The 21787-nt window shown below is 37.1% G+C and overlaps 1 protein-coding gene across 1 annotated transcript; it reads left to right on the forward strand.

Moving 5' to 3' along the window:
* The first annotated feature begins 1456 nt into the window (after positions 1 to 1456).
* On the forward strand, positions 1457 to 21773 carry LOC137385993 (coiled-coil domain-containing protein 63-like). Its single transcript, XM_068072636.1, has 10 exons — positions 1457 to 1580; positions 5369 to 5558; positions 11893 to 12015; positions 14210 to 14391; positions 15027 to 15217; positions 16163 to 16310; positions 16469 to 16610; positions 18995 to 19249; positions 21380 to 21507; positions 21588 to 21773. The coding sequence occupies exons 1-10, from the start codon at positions 1522 to 1524 to the stop codon at positions 21763 to 21765; spliced, it is 1596 nt and encodes a 531-aa protein (XP_067928737.1). The 5' UTR covers positions 1457 to 1521; the 3' UTR covers positions 21766 to 21773.
* Positions 21774 to 21787: the final 14 nt, after the last annotated feature.

A 21787-nucleotide genomic window follows, 5' to 3' on the forward strand; every position in this document is an offset into this window, starting at 1 on the left:
AAATATGCTATAATATAGTTGGTTAGACACAATTTTAGGTTATTCCTGTTCAGTAAACTGAATGGGCCATAACAGATTATGTGGAGAAAATCTCTGCAGTGTTTCATTATGAAATGAAGAGTAGGAAATTATACAATGGATAGATGTGGAATAATGATCAGTGTGGAGTTTTCGAAATGAATCAAATGGTACAAAACGTACTTTTCATTGTGTAAAATATATCATTTAATGGTATGAGTGGACAACTTCAAAGTGGTCCCATTGGAGAAAGTTGACTAAATTTTCTCCAATCTTTGGTTAGGTAATGAACCATTATGCAAATATACAAGTTGGAAGCGACCAAAAGCTTCAGGAGTAAAAAATTATTTTTTGCAAGATTTTGCAGACCTACAGCAAAGAACGTCTGACACTGCAGTTAACTAGGTTACTTATCTCGACTTACCCTATCTCGACTTACCCGACTTACCCATTGATCAAGGACGACAATTTGAGAATGAACTCATGAACCATTTTTGAGGGTAAAAAACAGCATGAAAAGTAGAATTTAATAGCAAATCGCGAAGGAATTATGGTACACACAGTTTTTCCCTGAAATACAAAATCCTGTTTCGGAGGTTTTCATTGCATGTGTACATGCAATATGTACATGCAATATGTGTAAGCAAAAGTGTTCTAGATTGCAATGTCTAATCTCAGTTTACATACTTGAAGCTCATATGCGCACACAACTCAACGCAGGTTTTCAGATGAACTAAAAATTGGACTGCATTAATGAAGAATAATTGCAAAGAATAATGCATTAAGAATAAAATTTAGTTTTTCATCAGATTATTAATGTCTAAATCAATTCTAAATTGAACTCACTAAAAACATGACGAATTACAAGCTATTTAAAACGGATTCAATATTTTATAAACCATCTCTATTTTCATATAACTTGATGTTTAAAGCTAGGAACCAATCACCGTTGTCTCACGGAAGCAAAAGACTAATTCAGTCTTAATTCTACATATTATGAAGTGTTCAACTAAGCATCAGTTTCTTTGATATTTGCTGTATGTAAATGTACCTTTTGTTTATTGAATCTATAGATGCCAGAGCTGTGGCAGTTCAACAACTTAAGTTTTAGGGAAGGTTTGTGACTGCTCTGCATTGGTCTACATGCCATTGAAAAATGAACAGTTTTCTGTATTTAATATTATTTATTTCAAAATTATAGACTTTTTTTGGAACGTGACAATAATTTATGCAATCCTTCAGTCATTACTTTATTGCTTGATAATATTCCTCAGCCTGATTGCAGCCATGACATTTATTCTTATTTTGTGTTTAATAGCATCAAAGGTAAATGGATGGTTACAGTGCATCGCCATTCAACTTTTGAATTCGTAACATAGTTTATTACGAGGCAGAATGGCACGGCACAAGTCATATGGGAGAGGAGCAAAGGAGAGGCGCCTTGCAAAAGGAAGCAGTGCAAATGAAATAGAGTACACGAAGCTCAGGCGGAAACTGCGAATAATGAGCAATGACAGGAAGTTCTATGATCGTGATGCGCAAAATGTTTTAAGAAAACAAGGGTATGTTTTGAGTTGTACATTGTTTTATAACTGACAATGACGGTGTTGTACATACCATAAAACCTCTATTTGAATGCCACCTTTGTTTGAATTTTTTAAAAGTTTTTACCTTGGAGATAAGCGAAACCATTTAGATACAAACATAAAAGCCGGTTCTCGATAGTCACCAAATGGCCGAGTATGCGAGAGGCCGTTCTCGAGAACAGCTTTGCTCGTTCTTGGTGAATCAGTTTGACAATGTTTTAACCCTTTCACTGCCGTAGTGTAATCTATGGTCGACTGCTGTAGGCGCATTTTTGCAACTTTCCCAGCAATTGCGTAGTAACTTAATGTTATTATTCATTGATAACATAACCAATGATCTTTAGGACTTTTATGGTATTGACAGTGTTGTCCAAAGATTTCTCTATAAAATTAGCCTAAAATCCCGAAGCAATTTTAAATTTTTGTTTAGGAATTTCCAACATAAAAACGAACATTTTTTCTTTCTTACATTCGAACTATTTAGGGTTATTTTGGTTTTCGTAAGTACCTTCCGAGTTAAAAAACAGAGAATTACTTATGTTGATGACATTATAGCCGATTCAGATTCAGATTTTTGTGATTACACAGATAATTAAAATACAGTCATACTTCGACTAACGAGCTTAATGCGTTCCGAGACTGAGCTCGTATGTCAATTTACTCGCATGTTGGTGCAATTTATTTATATATAGAACAATTAAATATATATTGATTGGTTTCCATACTCTAAAGAAATGCAAATAAAACACTCAAAACAAGGTATTGTAACAGAAAGAACATGTTGGTTATTGTCCTAACTTACCACATGCTTTCAAAAAGCAACAAATAAAACATAATGCAAGGAAATGTGATTAATTAAAATGTAAGATTAAGTACATACAATAGCAGCTAACGCTAGCATTTACCAGAGAGGGAGATATAAGTTATCCTTCATTACAACAGTTGACTTTGACAAATTTGGATTTTATCAAAGTCTTAAAAGACAAACTTAGAAGCAAACCTAAAAGCAAACTTTCATTTTTAACTTAACGTAATTAAAATTTCTTTGGCGTTCATAGTTTGAAGTTTCTCGCGGGTTAGCTAATTTTTTCTTTGTTTCGCTTTCACGACTAGCCGGCCGTTTTAAAATAAACCTATCTAAGGACGTTTGCCTTTGTTGCCCTTTCAACATGTTGCGATTAGGACGAACACAGGTGTCGTCACGAAGGGTTAATGCACGACCACTAGCCAACTTGTCTGAATGTCTATTTTTATAGTTTTGATAGATAGCTCCGGCCTTTTCACATAGCATCGTTTCAGTTACACTGTCATCAGCCAATTGTTTATCTTTTATCCCATGACTGAGCAGTCTCTCCATCAGGGGTCATGAAGATCACTGCGCCGTTTAGAAACTATCGTTAGTCCTTTTGCGAACTAAATGCCCTGAATATAGTCCTTCTGTTTGATAATTGTGGATGTATTTCTGTCATATTGCTGAGCTAGCCCAATCATGCATACACATTTCGCATATTTTTCAATAATTTACCGTTTAATATCAATTGTTATCATTTGCTTTTTCTTTGCATTATCTTTCATTTTACTGGCAAACTTTCGGTCTATGCGCAGTACTTTTAATTCACATAATTCTGCACTGAAAATCGTGCACAAAAAAACACGGTACAAAAGTATAACTTGAGCAGTTGAAAAATACAGAGTGATGCTGTTCACATAAAACACCTCCAGCATACTTGGCAACTGACTCACGTGCTCGTATCTCAAACATGGCTCGTATGTTAGTGCTAAAATTTGCTTAAAAGCTGGCTCGTATCTCAAGTTTCTCGTACGTTGGAGCACTCAAAAGTTGAAGTATTACTGTAGCAGCACTGACTATGATGGTGGTGAAAGTAATAGTTTTGTAAAAGTAAGGAGCATTGTAGAGGATCGGTTTACATAGCTTTACATAGCTTTAGCAATGCACAAAGTATAGATACATTGAATTTTTTGCATAGCACTATTTGTTAACACGTTGGCAAAATAAATATATAACAAAATGTTGTAGATAAAGGTTGAAGCTGAAAAAATTGTATGCATATATCTTGGAGCAAAATCGGCAATTTTTAGTACAATGGTTGGCAGTAGGCAGATAGCTAAATTTGTACATCGATGGCAGTGAAAGGGTTAAAAAGGTTGTCTAATAGTTATCGTGAAAGCGAATCAAAAAGCGCCAAACCGGAAACAGATCATCAAGATTAAGAAAAAGACAAAAATTAAAGTTATGTTTTGTGAAATATTAAAATTTAGCTTCAAGTTTGTGTATAGTAAGCTAAATTCATTTTTAAAAAATTTAAATGTTATGTTATATTACGTAGCGTTGCAAAAGTCTTGTGTATCAAATGCGTTGCTGTGAAGTCTCTCTCTCACACCGCCGTTAGCCATTATGTCTGTCTCCAAGGTAAGAATTCCATGCAATACAGTACATAGTGATGTTACATTTTATTGCAGATCATGACCACTAAATAGGTATTTGTTACTTTGTGGGTGTTGGTGCTGGTTTGCAACAATTAAAAACAAGATTCGCCATCGTAATATCCTGTGTTTGACGGGGGTTTCATATTATGGGAATGGATTAACTTGTTTTTAGTAATTTTATAAAAAAAATATTGCATTTAGAAATGAGACCATTGACATACGAGCTCAGCCCCAGAATGAATTTAGCTTGTATGTCGAAGTATGACAGTATTATATGAGTTGTAACTATTATATACATTAGGTTGTATTACCCTACAGGATTCAATTATTCGATGGATTTAATAATTCGCGAGTTCGCATACAGTTAATTTCGCGAATTATTAAAATCCACGAATAATTAGTTTTACTTTTTAACGCAAGAGAGAATAACTAAAATTAAAAACTAGCCGCTATGCAGAGTCAGTAAACGTAGCTGAGTTCCAAACTCTTTTAAAATCATCGCCGGAGCTTCGAGTTAAACCCATTGCCAATGCATCACACTCCTTTACAAAGTTGTTCAAAGTTGTCACAAGTTTTTCGGCATGGCGTCGAAAAGATCTTTCCTACAATTTTTTACGTTGAAAAAACTCAACTTACCGCAAGTTGTTGGTTCACCAAAGGTCTCCAAATCGATGAACATTCATAAAAAACCTCTGGATGCAGCCAAAAATTTATAGCTTAGCATGATCGACATAAATTTCCCAGCTAAATAGAAACTTAAACACGTGGTATACGCCCGTGAAGGTTTTACTCTATTGCTAGCTGCTTTCACGGATTAATTTATTCGTGAATGCGTTCATCCGCGAATAATTTAGTCCGCGAATTTGCATGAAAAGACAATTTTCGCGAAATTTAACTCCGCGAATAATTTCATCCTGGCAGGTATATGATTTGTAACTATTGGATTGTATTGTATGAGTTAAAACAGAGGGAAAATATACTAGCTCATGACATTATATCGAAATGTGATTTCAGTGAACACTAGCGATTTGTAACATCTTATTGGGTAACCTTAGGTGTGGGTTTATAGAATGCAGTATAGCAAATCTGTTTGATTTTAAATTAAATTAGTCAGTTAAAATTGTCATACAATGACATTAATTAATAAAAAATGTGTAGTTACTGTAAAAATTCTGTTATTGGCTGTTTGTCACATTTTTCAATTGACTGAAGCGTGTCATTTCAACCGAGCAAGGGGAGATTCCTGCCGATTGTGATAAGTGCCTTCTCAAAGCCTGTAGGTTATCCCTCATCTCTTAGCAGTTCTTGCTTTGTAGATGTGAAATAGATCTGCTAGCAAAAGAAAATGCCCGGATAGACCACACCCTCATGCTCTCTTATGGTAGTCGGTCAGTGGCTGTTGATGTTAACAATACAAATAAGCTAAAATGTTTGCTTGCTGCCAGAGATGATTATGATAAACTGGCAGCAGTTGAAACTACCTTATGCAAAGAGCTTGATCTCAAGGTAACATTCAGCTGCTGGAAGGCTTGGTAGCCATGAAAAGCCCATACCTTACCAGTAATTGTTAACGGCACTTGACTACATGGTCTGACGAAATTTCCTCTGTAACATCTTACAACAGCGCTTAGCAACAGCGCTTAGCAACAGCGCTAAGCAACAGCGCTTAACAACAGCGCTTGCAGACAACATCTGACAACATTGCTTGTACAACAGTACTGACAACATTGCTTGTACAACAGTACTGACAACATTTTGTACAACAGTACTGACAACATTGCTTGTACAACAGTACTGACAGCATTGCTTGTACAACAGTACTGACAACATTGCTTGTACAACAGTACTGACAACATTGCTTGTACAACAGTACTGACAACATTGCTTGTACAACAGTACTGACAGCATTGCTTGTACAACAGTACTGACAACATTGCTTGTACAACAGTACTGACAGCATTGCTTGTACAACAGTACTGACAACATTGCTTGTACAACAGTACTGAGAACATTGCTTGTACAACAGTACTGACAGCATTGCTTGTACAACAGTACTGACAACATTGCTTGTACAACAGTACTGACAACATTGCTTGTACAACAGTACTGAGAACATTGCTTGTACAACAGTACTGAGAACTGCATTCGACAACTGCATTTGACAAACAATGAAAACAGTTAAAAATAGTATTTGACAGTGGTTGACAACAACGCTTGACAGAAACATTTGACTGTTTGACAGCACTGCTTGGCCATTTAATTTTTGGTTCACAATATGAATTATGCCATTTTAAAAATTACAGTACTGATACTGTAATTTCAGTGATGTAATGCTACCCTAACTCTCCCTAACTGAAGTATAGTTAGAAAATTTGTGTTTTTCAAGTATAGCTATTGTTAAGGTTAAAATTTTTTATAGACTGCCAATTCTCAAGGTATATTATAGCTTTATTTCATTGATTCAAGTACACTAATGTCATTATAGTCGACATTAAATGGCCATTCAATATAAAAGCAGCGTACAATACAATACAGTGATGTAATGTTCATGTAACATGCCAAGATTGTGATCCTAATTGGTTGTCTACAACAAAGGCTAAGATCAGATTACATCAAACCAATGGCAGTCAGCATTTGTACTAAAGGTCAAAGGCATTGATCCCAATTGGCTGTCTCACTAAACAAATGACAACCTTCTCTTCATTTCTCTTGTGGGCCCTCCGGTATCATTGTTTAATCCAGACAAATATGTGAAGGTGCGGCTGAAATCTCATCGTTCTGCTGATGAAAAGCAGACACACTCATAGATACTCATATAATAAGACTGCTGATGAAGAGCAGACACGAGTCGCTAGATACTCATATAATAAGACTGCTGATGAAGAGCAGACACGAGTCACTAGATACTCATATAATAAGAGGTATGAGAAGTTATGGAACCTTCTCTAGCTTGTTTGTGTAATTTAATTTGGAAAGTATTTTTTGCTCATTTCTTTGTAAAAAGAACCTTTAGTTTGTTCTGTGACTTTAAAAGATTTGTAACAAACTTTTTGGCTGGAGTTAATATACTCATATGTATAGATATTCTTAGTAGAGTTATACCAAAGGTGTTTTAAAATATCCTGTTTTTGTTCTTTTACAATAGTAAGTCCTTAAATTATTCTTTCAAAGAACCAATTTTCGGTGTTTGATTGTGTTTTACAATAAATACTTTGAACCATAAAATCAATAGTTGCTTGTCTATCACTATGTTTCCATGATGCGCAGTGCTTCGGAGTTGGGCCCTCTCCGAATCATGGAAACGGCGTCTTCGCACTGAAATCACTGCGCACTGATCAGTGCGAAGCCAGTGCAAATTCGCAGCAAGGAAACAGCTATTGCGCAGTGGCTGCGCATGGCTCTCTTTTTGTGGAGGCAGATTCATCGAGCGCCATAACCGCGTACGAAGGTTTTCTCGCGTATATTGTTCTTTTCTATTCTTCTGCTCTTCTTTCAATTAAATATGGTTTGCACTTATGAGGATGATGAAGTGATTACTTTTTTGGACTTTATTATTGATACCAACACTTTCCAAAAGATAGATGGCAAGTCCCAAAGTAATATTAAAATATTCGATATGCTGGCTGCAAAGGTGGCTGAGCGAGCTGCAGACGGTGAAGGGAAGTCGTGGAGTCCAAAGACAGGGACTCAGTGGCGTATTAAATGGAAATCATTGAAGTCGAAATATCTACGCTACAAGGCTGAAGCATCAAAGTCAGGTAAGTAAAAGTTTGGTCAAACAAAGCACCAGATACTCTTTCCTATCACGTAAAATTAATTCTATTTTGCAGATAGTCGGTGATTGACTTACCTATTATGTATTACACGATGTATTATCATTATTTTTGTTAAAAATAATTGTTTTCTAATAGCAATAAAGCATGTAATGTACAATAGTAACATTTTATCAATATGTTATTTTATCTTTGTAATATACCATACACAACTGCTCATACTCACGCTGATACATTTGTCATTTCCGTTATCCAGGAGCACCAGCACCCTCGTGGCGCTTTTACCTAAAGCTTCAGGAGGTTATGGGTCATAGACCCATAGCTAATAAGATCGACACGGAGGAGCAGGCAGAAAATACCCAAGGTTTGTGAAGCATGCTATTTACATACTATGTGATTGATCTTAAAAATAATTGAACAGAACTTGATTTCATGTAAAACCAGACCTGCTAGCTGCTGTTGAATTGTGTAAGGAAGGTGTTGCATTTGAGTGGGGTGGTCCTAACCTAGGGTATCTGGGTCGACAATACAAGACATTAATAAAAATTTTATAAATTTATTTAAAAATATCTAATTTTAACAGATTTTGACTCTGATCTGGAGAAGCCCAGATCTGCTGTGTCAGCATGTTCATCTTCTTCGACCAACAGGAGAAAGAGGTCGAGAGATGATGAGGACATGCATGATTTGAAGAGGATCTTAACAGAGCAAAGACAAGACGACCTAAAGGCTGTTGCTGCCATTATCGAAAAAAGTTCAATGACAATGTTGAATGGAATTTCTACTATTATGCAACAGATCATGCAACAACCCTCTACACCTTATGCCATGCCAAACCACCTCCAGGGCTCTGTCCCTTTTCCGCAACCTCCTAATGATACTTTCGCCAGCCCACCCCACACCATCAGTAATACATTTCCTCACACCACCCATTCCTCAAATAATGCATTCGCTTCAACCATACCACTCCACCGCCACAATATTTCCCCCGGTGCACCCCGCATTCCAACCAATCCTGAAAGGCTACCTACCTCATTGGCCAGTAATGAACTGTCAGGGTATAATGTGCCCACGTTAGACTAGTACTTTGAACTACGTAAAGACTTCACATAAATATTGGAGACAGTTCATGTATGTTCAGTTGAAATTATTATTTACATTATTATTTTCTACTCTGTAAAGATTTTACATAAATATTGAATACAGTAACACAAATAGTTCAACTCACTCACAAAATTAATGTAACAAATTCAAATGTGGTTTTACATGTGAAAGGGACAGAGTAATGGCTGGGTGTGAGCAAGGAACTCTTTGATAGTATCACGGATCTCAACTGCATCTTTAGTTTGCTCATGATTGAACACAGGTGGCGGCTGTTCACGTTCAGCTGGTTCATCTGCTAGTCTGTTGAGAAGGTGGCGGGGAATCACAACTTTTCTAGTTTCCAGCATGTTATGCAATATACAGCATGTAGTAATAAGCTTGGGCACCAACTTATACTTGACATCAATACACTTCCGCAGCATTCTCCAGCGTGCTTTGAGTCTTCCAAACGCAATCTCGACACACATGCGTGCTTTGCTGTGGTAAACATTAAATGATTCCTTTTCGGGTGACAAGTTGGCCCCTGTGAAACCTTTAATGATTTGTCTAGATATAGGGTATGCAGGGTCGCCAAGGATGTGGAATGGAAGACTCTCTCCATGAACAATTTTATCCCGTTTTGGCATATTTTGCATCACTAATGTACTCAGCCTTGATCTTTTAAAAACGGTGGCATCGTGAGCACTGCCTGGGGTGTTGGCATAAACGTCTCTAAACAGATACTGAACATCAACCACCGCTTGCATGACAACACTTGGGTACATTTTCCTACATAGAAAATCAGCCATGCCATCAGCAGGTGGTATGATCTCAAAGTGTGTTCCATCGACAGCCCCTATGGCTTGTGGGTATTTGTAATTAGCTTCGATGATATCAGCAATCTCCCCTGCTTCTACATCTGAGTACCAGGTGATGAACTGATGTTTTTTTCTTGACATTGCATGGCAGAAAGCATACAAGCATCGATGAACTGTAGTCTTACTGACCCCGAACACTGTTGCAACTTTGCTATATTCGCAGCATGAAGCCAGCTTGAAGATTGCTATGCACACCCTGTGAATAAGAGAATATTGCCACAATTAACCAAACAGTTTTACAAGACATATTGAAAAATGTACCATTATTCCTATATGGCATGTTTTCCGTATGCCACAATTCCTACATGACATAATAAATGAATGGCATTACCTCTTCTTCAGTGGAACAGGTTCCCGTACACATCTTTCTTGAGGAGACATATCGTCACGTACTAGCTCACAAATTTCATCCACAATGGTTTCTGGCATTCTGAAATGCTGCAGCCACACACCTGGCCTTGACTTAGGCAAAACATTATCATACCAAGAGGGTGTCACCTGTGGGAGAAAGGTAGACGATGAGACGATGAGTAGAAATGACAGAATAGTATGATGTGTTAACACTAATATTTTAGGATATTTATGTTTTAGCACTGTATTTCCAATTATTTTTTTTATAAATTTTATTGTTATATGTATTGTGAATATTGTTTGAAAAAATAAATGTCATACAGAAATTAAAATAAAAGCAACTAACATACTACTAATGAATGACAACTAAACAGACTTACACACTGAACAGATTCCCATTCACCAGGTAACTTTCTCTTTCTATTTTGTCTTCTTGTCCTTCTAGAAGTAGCTTCTAACAGTATGGCGTCCTGTCGCGTATTACTTTGTAAAAATTGTGTTAAGATTAGTAATACATTGTGAATGTGTATTGTAAATAAAAGTGTAATTACGAGAAAAGCATAAAAAAGCATTTTCTGGCGTTCGGTCTGCATGATCGCTGTGCGCAAGCGCGGCGCGTGGCGTTCCTATTTATACACTTTCTCTTCTCCGACTGTTTTGCTGGAAATCATAACCATCACTGCGCAGCATGGAAACGCCCGATCCCCTCGACTTCGGAGAGCGCAACTCCGAAGCACTGCGCATCATGGAAACAGTGTTTCTCAGGGCTCCTGGCAGCACTATATTCCCAAATTTTTATTGTTTTCTCAACTTATCTATTACTACAGATGTGCATATTTCTCATATCGTATACATGATTTACATATACAGTATGTATATTACATATACATACTGTATATAGGTATGTATATGCGTATGCTGATATACGTATATACATACCTATACATACCATACCAGTACGATATACGTACTGATATATGCATATACGTATGTATATACTATATACATACTGTATACCCCTACATATCATATACATGATCCCGGACCCCACTGGAGGGCTTACAGCGCCCCAGGCCCCCAGCTGTTCCAACCAAACGTGACCAAGAGTCGCGTTGCAACTCTTGGTCGCCTACATCCACTTATCTCAACTTTACAGTTATGGTTAAAAAAAGGTTAGCACTACATCACTGCAGTGAGTACTGTAATTAAATTACAGTACTGTAAATTAAAGTACAGTATTATATGATCAACTTTTCCGTCCCCTTTCTTGCCAAAGTTAGTTTTCTGATCATCAATGGGAGTCCAAACTTGAAAATCGCTACTAATATATGGTATGAAAATGTAAAACACCAACAAAGGGCCAGGAAGCCATAGAGCTCATACTCATCGTTGTTTATATGTAGTTGAGACATTAAAACAAGCCTCTTAAAGAGGAAGATATTATATTATCAATAATATTTATACATGTATTTTTAATTGGTCTTGCAGATGTAATATGACAGAGTTTAAGTTCTTTTTTCAATCCACTCCATTATGTGGTAACTATTAGTAGCTTGAGTACCTTAGTAGCTTGTTCAGTTGTTGTATGCTGTGGCTATCTCTCTATACTACCTAACACTTTCCATTCCGCATTCTATTGCTACCAACTCTCTCTGACTGGTCAAATACTACAGTCACATTAAAGGAATGCATGGAATAGAAGTTTTGCTTCGTTATTTCACCAATATTTAATTATGTACTGATATTTATCCTCAGATAGCTGCTCTTCAGCAAAAGGTCGCAGAAAACCAGCGGGAGGTTAAAGGAGAGGAGGCAGAACACAGCAGATTGGTTGAAAGCAATAGACGCTTTCATCGGATTGAAAATAAAGTCAGTAAGGTAATGTTTGCATCCTTTTATCTTGTCTTCTCTGGTCTTACAGAGCCCAGACTCTCAAATTGTTACTTGCCTTTGGCATATTTGTGTTCGTTTTGTCAAACAGTTTTCTAAAAAACTAGCATTACAATTTTACTTTGCTGTTTGAATAACAATTTCTGTTATTTGGTCTGCCTACACATACTGATGAAATGCATCACCTACAGGTAGCGTAGCTAATTTTTGTGGCTTCACACCTACTCTACCCTCTGCGTTGGGTTGACAATAGATTGACCAATAAGAATTGGGCTCAATTGCTTGAAGACCGTGACATCTTCGCTGGATTTTCCAGAATGAAAGTATCATCAGCATATTTATTGTTTATACTGTTATTGGCTGTTGTCCATCCGTTTGTTTGCTTTTTCTGTCACAAAACAATTTTTATTTATTGGGTTTTCATGCTTCGAATGGATTCGGAGTTGTTCCACTCCGAATCATAGAAATGGTAAAATCCGGGCAGATTCGACGCCGTTTCACTTCACTAATTTCATCCAAAGGAGTTTAAAGTGAAACTGCCATTTGATGTCACAAAAATGCTCACTGCGGATGGATTCGAATTGATAATACCCGTCGAAACTCTTCCCAGTGGAGTTAAAAACTTCAATGCATTTCATCAGACCACCTCGCAGGTTATTTCTAACTACTATTGCCAATGATAGGTTGCTCATATGACGATGATGCAATAATTACCTTTTTATTTATTTTATCACCTTATTAGTTAAATAACTGAACCTATCGATTGTACAGATTTCCACAGCATTGGTGCTGACCTTTTTCTGGGCTTAACTTTTCTAGCATAGAAAAAGGTTTTTACTAAAGGCGACTGTCGTTCATGTGACTTCTGAAGAACTAACTGTATAGCAAGTAGTAAATTCTGTTACTGTTTTGTAATGAAGAGATACAAGGCAGCAATAAGGAAAATAAAAAGACAATTCTGATCAGGCATCGTGGCTGAGTTAGTTAGTTCAGTGTATGAAGGATGAATTGAAAATTGATCGTGACCCGAAAGTGAGTCTACTTTAACAAGTTCTGTTTTAAAGAGTATATCACTAGTCTTGAAAAATCGATGAAGTCCAACTCCGAATCGTTGAAACTGTAAGATGTGAATTGATCAGCAGAAGTCACTTCGAATCCATTCGAAGCATGGAAACCCAGTAATTGTCTGATTGGTGAAGTTATTCTGAGGCTTTAGAAGGTTGCCGACTAGGTTAGTTGGTTAAAGCGTCACTCTGATAAAAATGTTATAGTTTTAACCCCCTATTGCCCAATATTTTAGTCATCTTATTAATTGCATGTACAGAATTTTGTGATTGTATTAAAGTTGGGGCATTTAAAACAGCTGCTACTGTAACACAAAAATGAAAGGCTCTGACATCTATACTGCATGTTATCATTTTTGACAATTTACCATTGATTCAAAAATCACCTTGTATTAACGATCGACCAATCTGTGAGATTTCTTAAATGAATCTCAAATGAAGTTGATTTCAAATAGAAGGAATTACAATGAGAATAGTAATTTGTCCAATGAGGACCACTTATTTTAACGAATCACATATAGATTAATAATTTCTCATCCGTCAGTTACGAAAGCTTATGAACAGACAGAGAGAGTGGTAGCCATCATTCAGTTTGTATAATCAACATTTTGTGATTGCAACGTTTGTGCAGCTATTAGCACGGCCATGTTTAGCTCAAGGAGAAAAACATGTAGACTTAACATTGAAAACAGCCAAGTACCATAAAACTTTAGGTTCATGAGTTATATCAATCTATAAAAAAGGGATTTTATTACGGAAAGAGTTATATAAAATATTTTATAAACATTTTCAATTGATGGTAGTAGCTTTCATATATCTGATGCGAGTGATAATATTTTTGTTTGTATATAAATGGATGTTTGTGTCAGACCCTGTTGTCATTTTGTAGCTAAATTCAAATTAAACTAGGTTATGTTGGAAAAAAATAAGTTGAAATTCTGATAAATAAAATAAACTATTTTAGCCAATAGCGGGTGTGCTGATATAGACCAACACGCTCGTTTTGAAACAACACATTGTCAACCCGTTGGCTATGCAGAAGGCGCTCTTCATTGGTGTCGGTGTAGGTCAGCCTTCTCCCTTTGAAAGCATTATTGTCCACTTACAATGTTTGGCAGCTGACGACTGACTTCTGCTCACTGCTCAAAGAGAACGATGAGATGCGTGACAAGATTCGGTTGCTGGTTAAAGAGAAGACCATATATCAGGATCTATATGGGCGTGTAACTAGCAGGATAGCTAACTATAAGAAAAAGATTATGCACATAACGAAAGAGGCGAGCGGCCACTACGAACAAAGGTTAATGATTGGCCTATTTAGTTGTCTGTTAGTAGAATGTTAACTGTTTTGCCTTGGGAAGAATTATGACAAAACTTGGTAAGTTTGCTCCATATTTACTTCATGTTTATACTATAGTGAGAGTAATCTTTAGCCACTACATCTACCGGACAATATGCAAAATACGCAAACACTTCTTTACACATATACATAGTAGCAATGTAAAAGGCTGCCTTGAGTAACAGGTTACTTTTAAAAGGTAATATAATGAACTAGTAACTTATTCAACAAAAGAAAGTGGGAAAGACAGCTAAGTTAACTGTTAAATTCAGTTAATGATTAATTAAAAAGCGGTCAGCAGTACTTAGCAACATTTAGAAGCACAGGTAGCTGCAAGTTAGTTCAATATTTTGTCATTCTGCTGTCCCTGTGAGGCAAGACGGATAATAGCAGGCCCTCTTAGATTGATTATAGATGTCTAAATGCAGCAATTTTCCAAGCTTAGAATTTCTAAAGTTTACATCATAAACATAGTGTTGTTGTGCTGGATATTGCTGTTTTAGGGTTGACTTTCAAAGCTTGCTACTTTTAAATGACTGATACATTCAGTTTGGGGCTCCTGTACTAGTTTGTTGAGTTGGTCATTTATCCTGTAGACTGGAGGCGGTCGCCAAGATGAAAACCCTAAAAGAAAGGTCTCGAAAAGATGAGACGATGTTTCAGTCGGAGATGAAAGTTTTGCAGCGAATGATCGCCCATGACTCAAAGATGAAAGCATTTGTAAGCAGCAAAGAGAATGAGAGACTTGCATACAAGGCTGAAGAGGCTGAGAAGAGAGCAGAGATGAGTAAGAATGCATTGATGTCTAGACAGGACAACAATAACAACCTCTTATCTATTAACAATAATTTGCTTTGTCTCTGGTTAAACTTCTGCTACTGGTAAACTTTCATGTTTGGTTTTAGTGACATCTAATCTGTTCTGTAATCTAATCTGTAATCTGTTCTGATCCTCGCTTTGTATGTCAAAACCATCAAATGTTGGAGTAAGTAATCTTTTTAGAATGTTTGTTTAAATCGTTTTTAGGTCCAAAACCAATGAGAAACCAAAAACATAGAAAACCCGTAGTGATCATTTAATGCAAACACCAAACATCTCCTGGTAAAAATCATCAAAATCTTATATACGTACTGTGCATTTGAAAAATTAGTTATAAATTAGTATGGTAACATAAGTAACTGCAGCTACCAATTTAGTGATTATGAACTGCAACAAAATGCAACATTACTCTGCACAGTACTGTATGAAGTTTTTACCTTAGAGACAGACGTAATGGTTAACGGCGGTGTGAGGGAGACTTGACAGCGACGCGTTCAGTACACTAGACTTTTGTGACGCTACGTAACATAACATAAACTTGGAATTTAGCTTACTAAACACACACACCTAAAGCCAACCCTTAATATTTTACTAAACTTTTCAATTTTTTATTATTACTTATCTGTCTCCAGCTTGTTGCTTTTGCTATAACTTTTAGCCGGCCTTATTAAAACTTTTTTCAAACAAATTTGAATTTCGAAGATAATTTTGTTAATGTTGTATGATGGGGAAAAATGAGGTAACAAAGGGCCAGAAAACTTCATATTTCACTTTGTAAGGCGAAAAAACTGTAAGGCCATAGAAAAAATTTGTATGTAGAAACATTTCAATTTGAGATTTTATTGTAGCTGCACCTCGTTTCCCAATTTTTGAACCTTGAATGAACTGATAAAGTAGTTGTCCTCTCTTGCAGGTGTGAAGGAGAAGGCTCTCAATGAAGAAAGTTCCAATGTGCAGAAATTTGAAGAACTGTTCAATAGTCTGAGGAATGTGACAGGACATAATGACTTGGAGAATGTTGTCCAAGACTTTACCACGAAAGATGAAGATAATTTTGCAAAGTATGCTTGAAGGAGTTGCAGTTTTGTCATATGTAAGATATATCTGCGTGGTCAGATTCCATGTGGTCTGCAGAACACTTCAGCATTCAGGTGATGAATTGAAGTACTCTTTAGCTCTGTTTTTGTAATTTTCTGTAAAACCAGGTTCCTTGCTGCAGGTTTGACTATGTGAGTGAACTTAACCATGATGTGGAACGTTTGCGGGAGTCTATTCAGACTATCAAAAACAATATTAAGGTGATGAATGATGAGGAGAAGAAAGCAAAGTCTGGCAGTGAAGAAGAAATAAATGATCTTAAGGTGAATAATTACACCAGGTACCCTTCAGTATTGTGAATAGTTACACCAGGTACCCTTCAGTATTGTGAATAATTACACCAGGTACCCTTCAGTATCGTGAATAGTTACACCAGATGCCCTTCAGTATTGTCAATAATTACACCAGGTACCCTTCAGTGTTGTGAATAGTTACACCAGGTGCCCTTCAGTGTTGTGAATAGTTACACCAGGTACCCTTCAGTATCGTGAATAATTACACCAGATACCTTTCAGTATCGTGAATAGTTACACCAGATGCCCTTCAGTATTGTCAATAATTACACCAGGTACCCTTCAGTGTTGTGAATAGTTACACCAGGTGCCCTTCAGTGTGGTGAATAGTTACACCAGGTACCCTTCAGTATCGTGAATAATTACACCAGATGCCCTTCAGTATTGTCAATAATTACACCAGGTACCCTTCAGTGTTGTGAATAGTTACACCAGGTGCCCTTCAGTATTGTGAATAGTTACACCAGGTGCCCTTCAGTGTTGTGAATAGTTACATCAGGTGCCCTTCAATTTCGTGAATAGTTACATCAGGTGCCACTCAGTATCGCGCAGTCTACCTAAGCCTGCCTGCCATTCTTGTTACAAGTAACACAGTATTTTCAAACAAGAAACAATTACAGTCATACTTCGACTTACGAGCTTAATGCGTTCCGAGACTGAGCTCGTATGTCAATTTACTCGCATGTTGGTGCAATTTATTTATATATAGAACAATTAAATATATATTGATTGGTTTCCATACTCTAAAAATGCAAATAAAACACTCAAAACAAGATATTGTAACAGAAATAACATGTTGGTTATTGTCCTAGCTTAACTTACCACATGATTTCAAAATGCAACAAACCAAAAATAATGCAAGGAAATGTGATTAATTAAAATGTAAAATTAAATACATACAATAGCGGCTAACGCTAGCATTTGCCAGAGAGGGAGATATGAGTACTACATTACTTTACTACTACTTACCTTCATTATTACAGCTGACTCTGATATATTTGGATTTTATCAAAGTCTTAAAAGACAAACTTAGAAGCAAACCTAAAAGCAAACTTTCATTTTTAACTTAACGTAATTAGAATTTCTTCGGCGTTCATAGTTTGAAGTTTCTCGCTGGTTAGCTAATTTTTCCTTTGTTTCACTTTCACAACTAGCCGGCCGTTTTAAGATAAACCTACGGTATCTAAGGACGTTTGCCTTTGTCGCCCTTTCAACATGATGTGATTAGGACAAACACAGGTGTCGTCACGAAGGGTTAATGCACTACCATTAGCCAACTTGTCCAAATGTCTATTTTTATAGTTTTGATAGATAGTGCCGGCCTTTTCACATAGCATCGTTTCAGTTACGCTGTAACCGGCCAATTGTTTAGGTATCTTTTATCCCATACCTGAGCAGTCTCTCCATCAGGGGTCGTGAAAATCGCTGCGCCGTTTAGAAACTATGGTTAGTCCTTTTGCGAACTAAATGCCCTGAATATAATCCTTCTGTTTGATAATTGTGGATGTATTTCTGTCATATTGCTGAGCTAGCCCAATCATGCATACACATTTCGCATATTTTTCAATAATTTTTCGTTTAATATCAATTGTTATCATTTACTTTTTCTTTGCATTATCTTTCATTTTACTGGCAAACTTTCAGTTTACGCACAGTACTTTTAATTCACATAAATCTGCACTGCAAATTGCGCACAAAAAACACGGTACAAAAGTATAACCTGAGCAGTTGAAAAATACAGAGTGATGCTGTTCTCATAAAACACCTCCGGCATACTTGGCTGCTGACTCACGTGCTCGTATCTCAAACATGGCTCGTATGTTAGTGCTAAAACTTGCTTAAAAGCTGGCTCGTATTTCAAGTTTCTCGTACGTTGGAACACTCGTAAGTTGATGTATTACTGTATATATACATGTATATATGCATTTACTAGGTTGATTGAGAATGTAAAACAAACTGTCATTGTCTAGCGTTTATAGCTTCTGTTAAAATCAACTTGTTAAAAAGTGCATGCAGTAATACCTTGAAATACAAGCTTACATACAGCAATACCTTGAGATACAAGCTTACATGCAGCAATACCTTGAGATACAAGCTTAATGTGTTCGGAGACAGCTCGTATGTCAATTTACTCGTATCTTAAGATTTGTACATTGGTTAGGAGATTATAGCCAAGCTCACAATAGAGAAATTGTAATGCTAAGAAACGTATCATTTTGTTATTCTTGCTAACTGCAAGCATTTTTTATCATTTCCTCGTCTGTATTGCATAAACGAGAAAAATTGGTCTGATTACTGTTTTGCTGCTTTGTAAGAATGTTTTAAAGCGAGCCAAACACTGTCTATCTTGATAGGCGGCGAGGCTTCAGCTTGAAGAGATTCTTATGATGGAAGAGGAGAAACAAACCAAGCTGAATGGCACCATCGAGGACGTGTGCGCAGTCGTGCACCTTCTCTTTAAGAGAATTTCATGCAGCACAGATACTTTCAAGTACGCCTTGGCATTTGATGAGCATGTGTCAGGTGAAAACGTGAAAGCCTACCTTAGCATGATAGAGCAACGGTGCATGGAGCTCATATGCATTCTCAAGTTCATAGGACTGCACCAGGTACAACTGTCAACTTTTTCCAAAATGCACAACTTTTGAAGTTTCTTTATTTCATAGGTTTTTTGTCTGATTGATGTAAAGTTTTTGTTGACTACAAGAAACATTTGTTCACCCTTGAGGCTCATAAATATGTACATATTATGTATATATATGAAAATTTATACATATGTATACACATCTACATGTATATATAAATATGTACATATTGGTGCCCAGCTGTATCTATATATTTATATATGTATATATAAATATGTGGTGTTTAGAGGTCAAATGTTGCTGGGAGTCGGCAGCTTAATAATTCATTTTAGTACTCAAGCATGCACACTCGTTTTCATTGTCTGGTGTAGCACGGAAGGTTCAGCTGGCTGATTAACAGACAGGGTAGCCTCAGCTCTCTTCGAGCTTTCAGCATTTACACGGAAGGTTCAGCTGGCTGATTAACAGGCAGGGTAGCCTCAGCTCTCTTCGAGCATGCAGCATTTACACGGAAAGTTCAGCTGGCTGATTAACAGGCAGGGTAGCCTCAGCTCTCTTCTAGCTTGCAGCATTTACAGGGAAGGTTCAGCTGGCTGATTAACAGGCAGGGTAGCCTCAGCTCTCTTCAAGCTTGCAGCATTTACAGGGAAGGTTCAGCTGGCTGATTAACAGGCAGGGTAGCCTCAGCTCTCTTCTAGCTTTCAGCATTTTAGCTCACAGTTTACAACAGCTCTCTCCAGCATCGAGTTGGCTTATTGCCTACTCACTAAATATTGGACTTGCGCTGATATATGGAGGTTGTCTCGCCTTGCAGCTGGTTCGCAGTCAGCATATGTCAAGGCTCAAGCTTTTACGTACAATTCGCCAAAATCAAGTATCACTGTGGTAACAACGGTATCTGGATCGCAAACTTTGGGAATAGCGAGTATCTGCGTTCATCACAAGATGTCAAAGACTTTGTTATTTGTAACAGAAAATCTGCAGATGCGTAATAAACTTTGCCCAATTTCTGCAGAAGTTCTAATGCAGAGTTGCCCTTTGTTCTTAGAAAGAGGTCATAATTACGCACATCCATAGAAAGTCGTCGCCTTAATTTTGCAAAAACTGCTATAAAGAATATAGCACTTCTGGTAGGCGTACTCTTTAAAATCTTAGGCTAACTTAAATTCTATCCAAATAAATTTCAAGTCATGTAGACTGTTCAACACCACTGGATAAAATGTTTTTAACTTTGCCTTTTTCTTTTACTCCTTATTTCTTACAATATTCCATTGGAGATAACTCCTTAATTGTACAACTGAGTATGCAGCCATGTAGATGTTTTTCATTAATGTTGGCACAGTGTCGAGGTGGTGTGAAACTATTTTTACAAGCACTGCAAAGTAGCAGCCATAGCCAACAGATTTGCATATGGATTTCTTGAAAAGCCTAGCGCTATTTGTGGTTAAGGTGATGCGAGGAAAGCATCCAAAAAGATAGCATTCGTGGTTCTTCTGATAGTGATAAAACAGAATTTGCTTGTTATTCTTTCAATTCAGCCTTCAGGAGCTGCTGAGCGTCCTTACAACTTCCTAAGCAGTAGATCACCAAAACCGTTGAACTCATCATTTTAGTTTTCTAAGTTAGCTCAAGGTGGAAATTCCACATTTATTTTTCATAATATTAGATCTGTAGCTATAGTTTTGCCGAACTATATAAATTGTACAAAAACAATTCAGTACTGTTTACAGCAACAGAAAGTGACAGGCGGTGCAAACTATGGTAACCCAGCCGCCACGACTTATGTACCGTTAGCTTGTTTTCATCATTAGTAACCCTCAGCGATGTTGTAAGACATTACCTAGGCAACTTATTTTTAGTGCAGTGTTTACTGCCACCATCCTAGATATTAACATAAGAGGTAATTTAGTAACCCCAAAAACTGGAACTTGCTGGTAATGTGTGGTAATAACATGGAGTGTGGACTTAGTGGACCTAAAATGCAAATCCGTATTCTTTAATCTGCTAAACTATCAGCGATTCCAGTAGCTAGCTATTTTAGCCCATTCTGAATGCTACGCCATCAGTTTAGAACAGGCATACAACTGAGTGTTTATTCCACGCTATGCCGAGAGCTGCTTCATTTGACTTCCTAGTTATGGGTTTTTTTCACAGGACCATCAAAATAATCTGCTCAAATCACCTAGAAGTCTGCATCGCATCCGACCTCGTGGGCCCTCAAAAATGTTGCTGGAGCTTGTTGATAAACCTATTATGCCGACTATCAGCACACCGAACATCAGGTAATATTCCGACCTCATAGCTGATGATACATGTACTATATAGTTTGTTGTATAAATATAGTCGTACATTTCGGTTTTAGCGACGATGTTGTTGATGCCATGCTGGACACGGAAGATGTGTCTGCACCATTAGATGTGTCTCAACTCCGGGAGAAAGCCATGGCACGAATAGCCAAACAAGAAGCTGCGGGGCTCTTGAACCAGTCTGTATACACCCAAGACAAGCGCGCTAAGGCTAACAAAGCCCGCAAAAAATAGAGTGCAACAGTTATAATAATTT

This window comes from Watersipora subatra, chromosome 1 (genome assembly GCF_963576615.1).
Source record: "Watersipora subatra chromosome 1, tzWatSuba1.1, whole genome shotgun sequence".
In the NCBI taxonomy this organism is placed as follows: Eukaryota; Metazoa; Bryozoa; class Gymnolaemata; order Cheilostomatida; family Watersiporidae; genus Watersipora; species Watersipora subatra.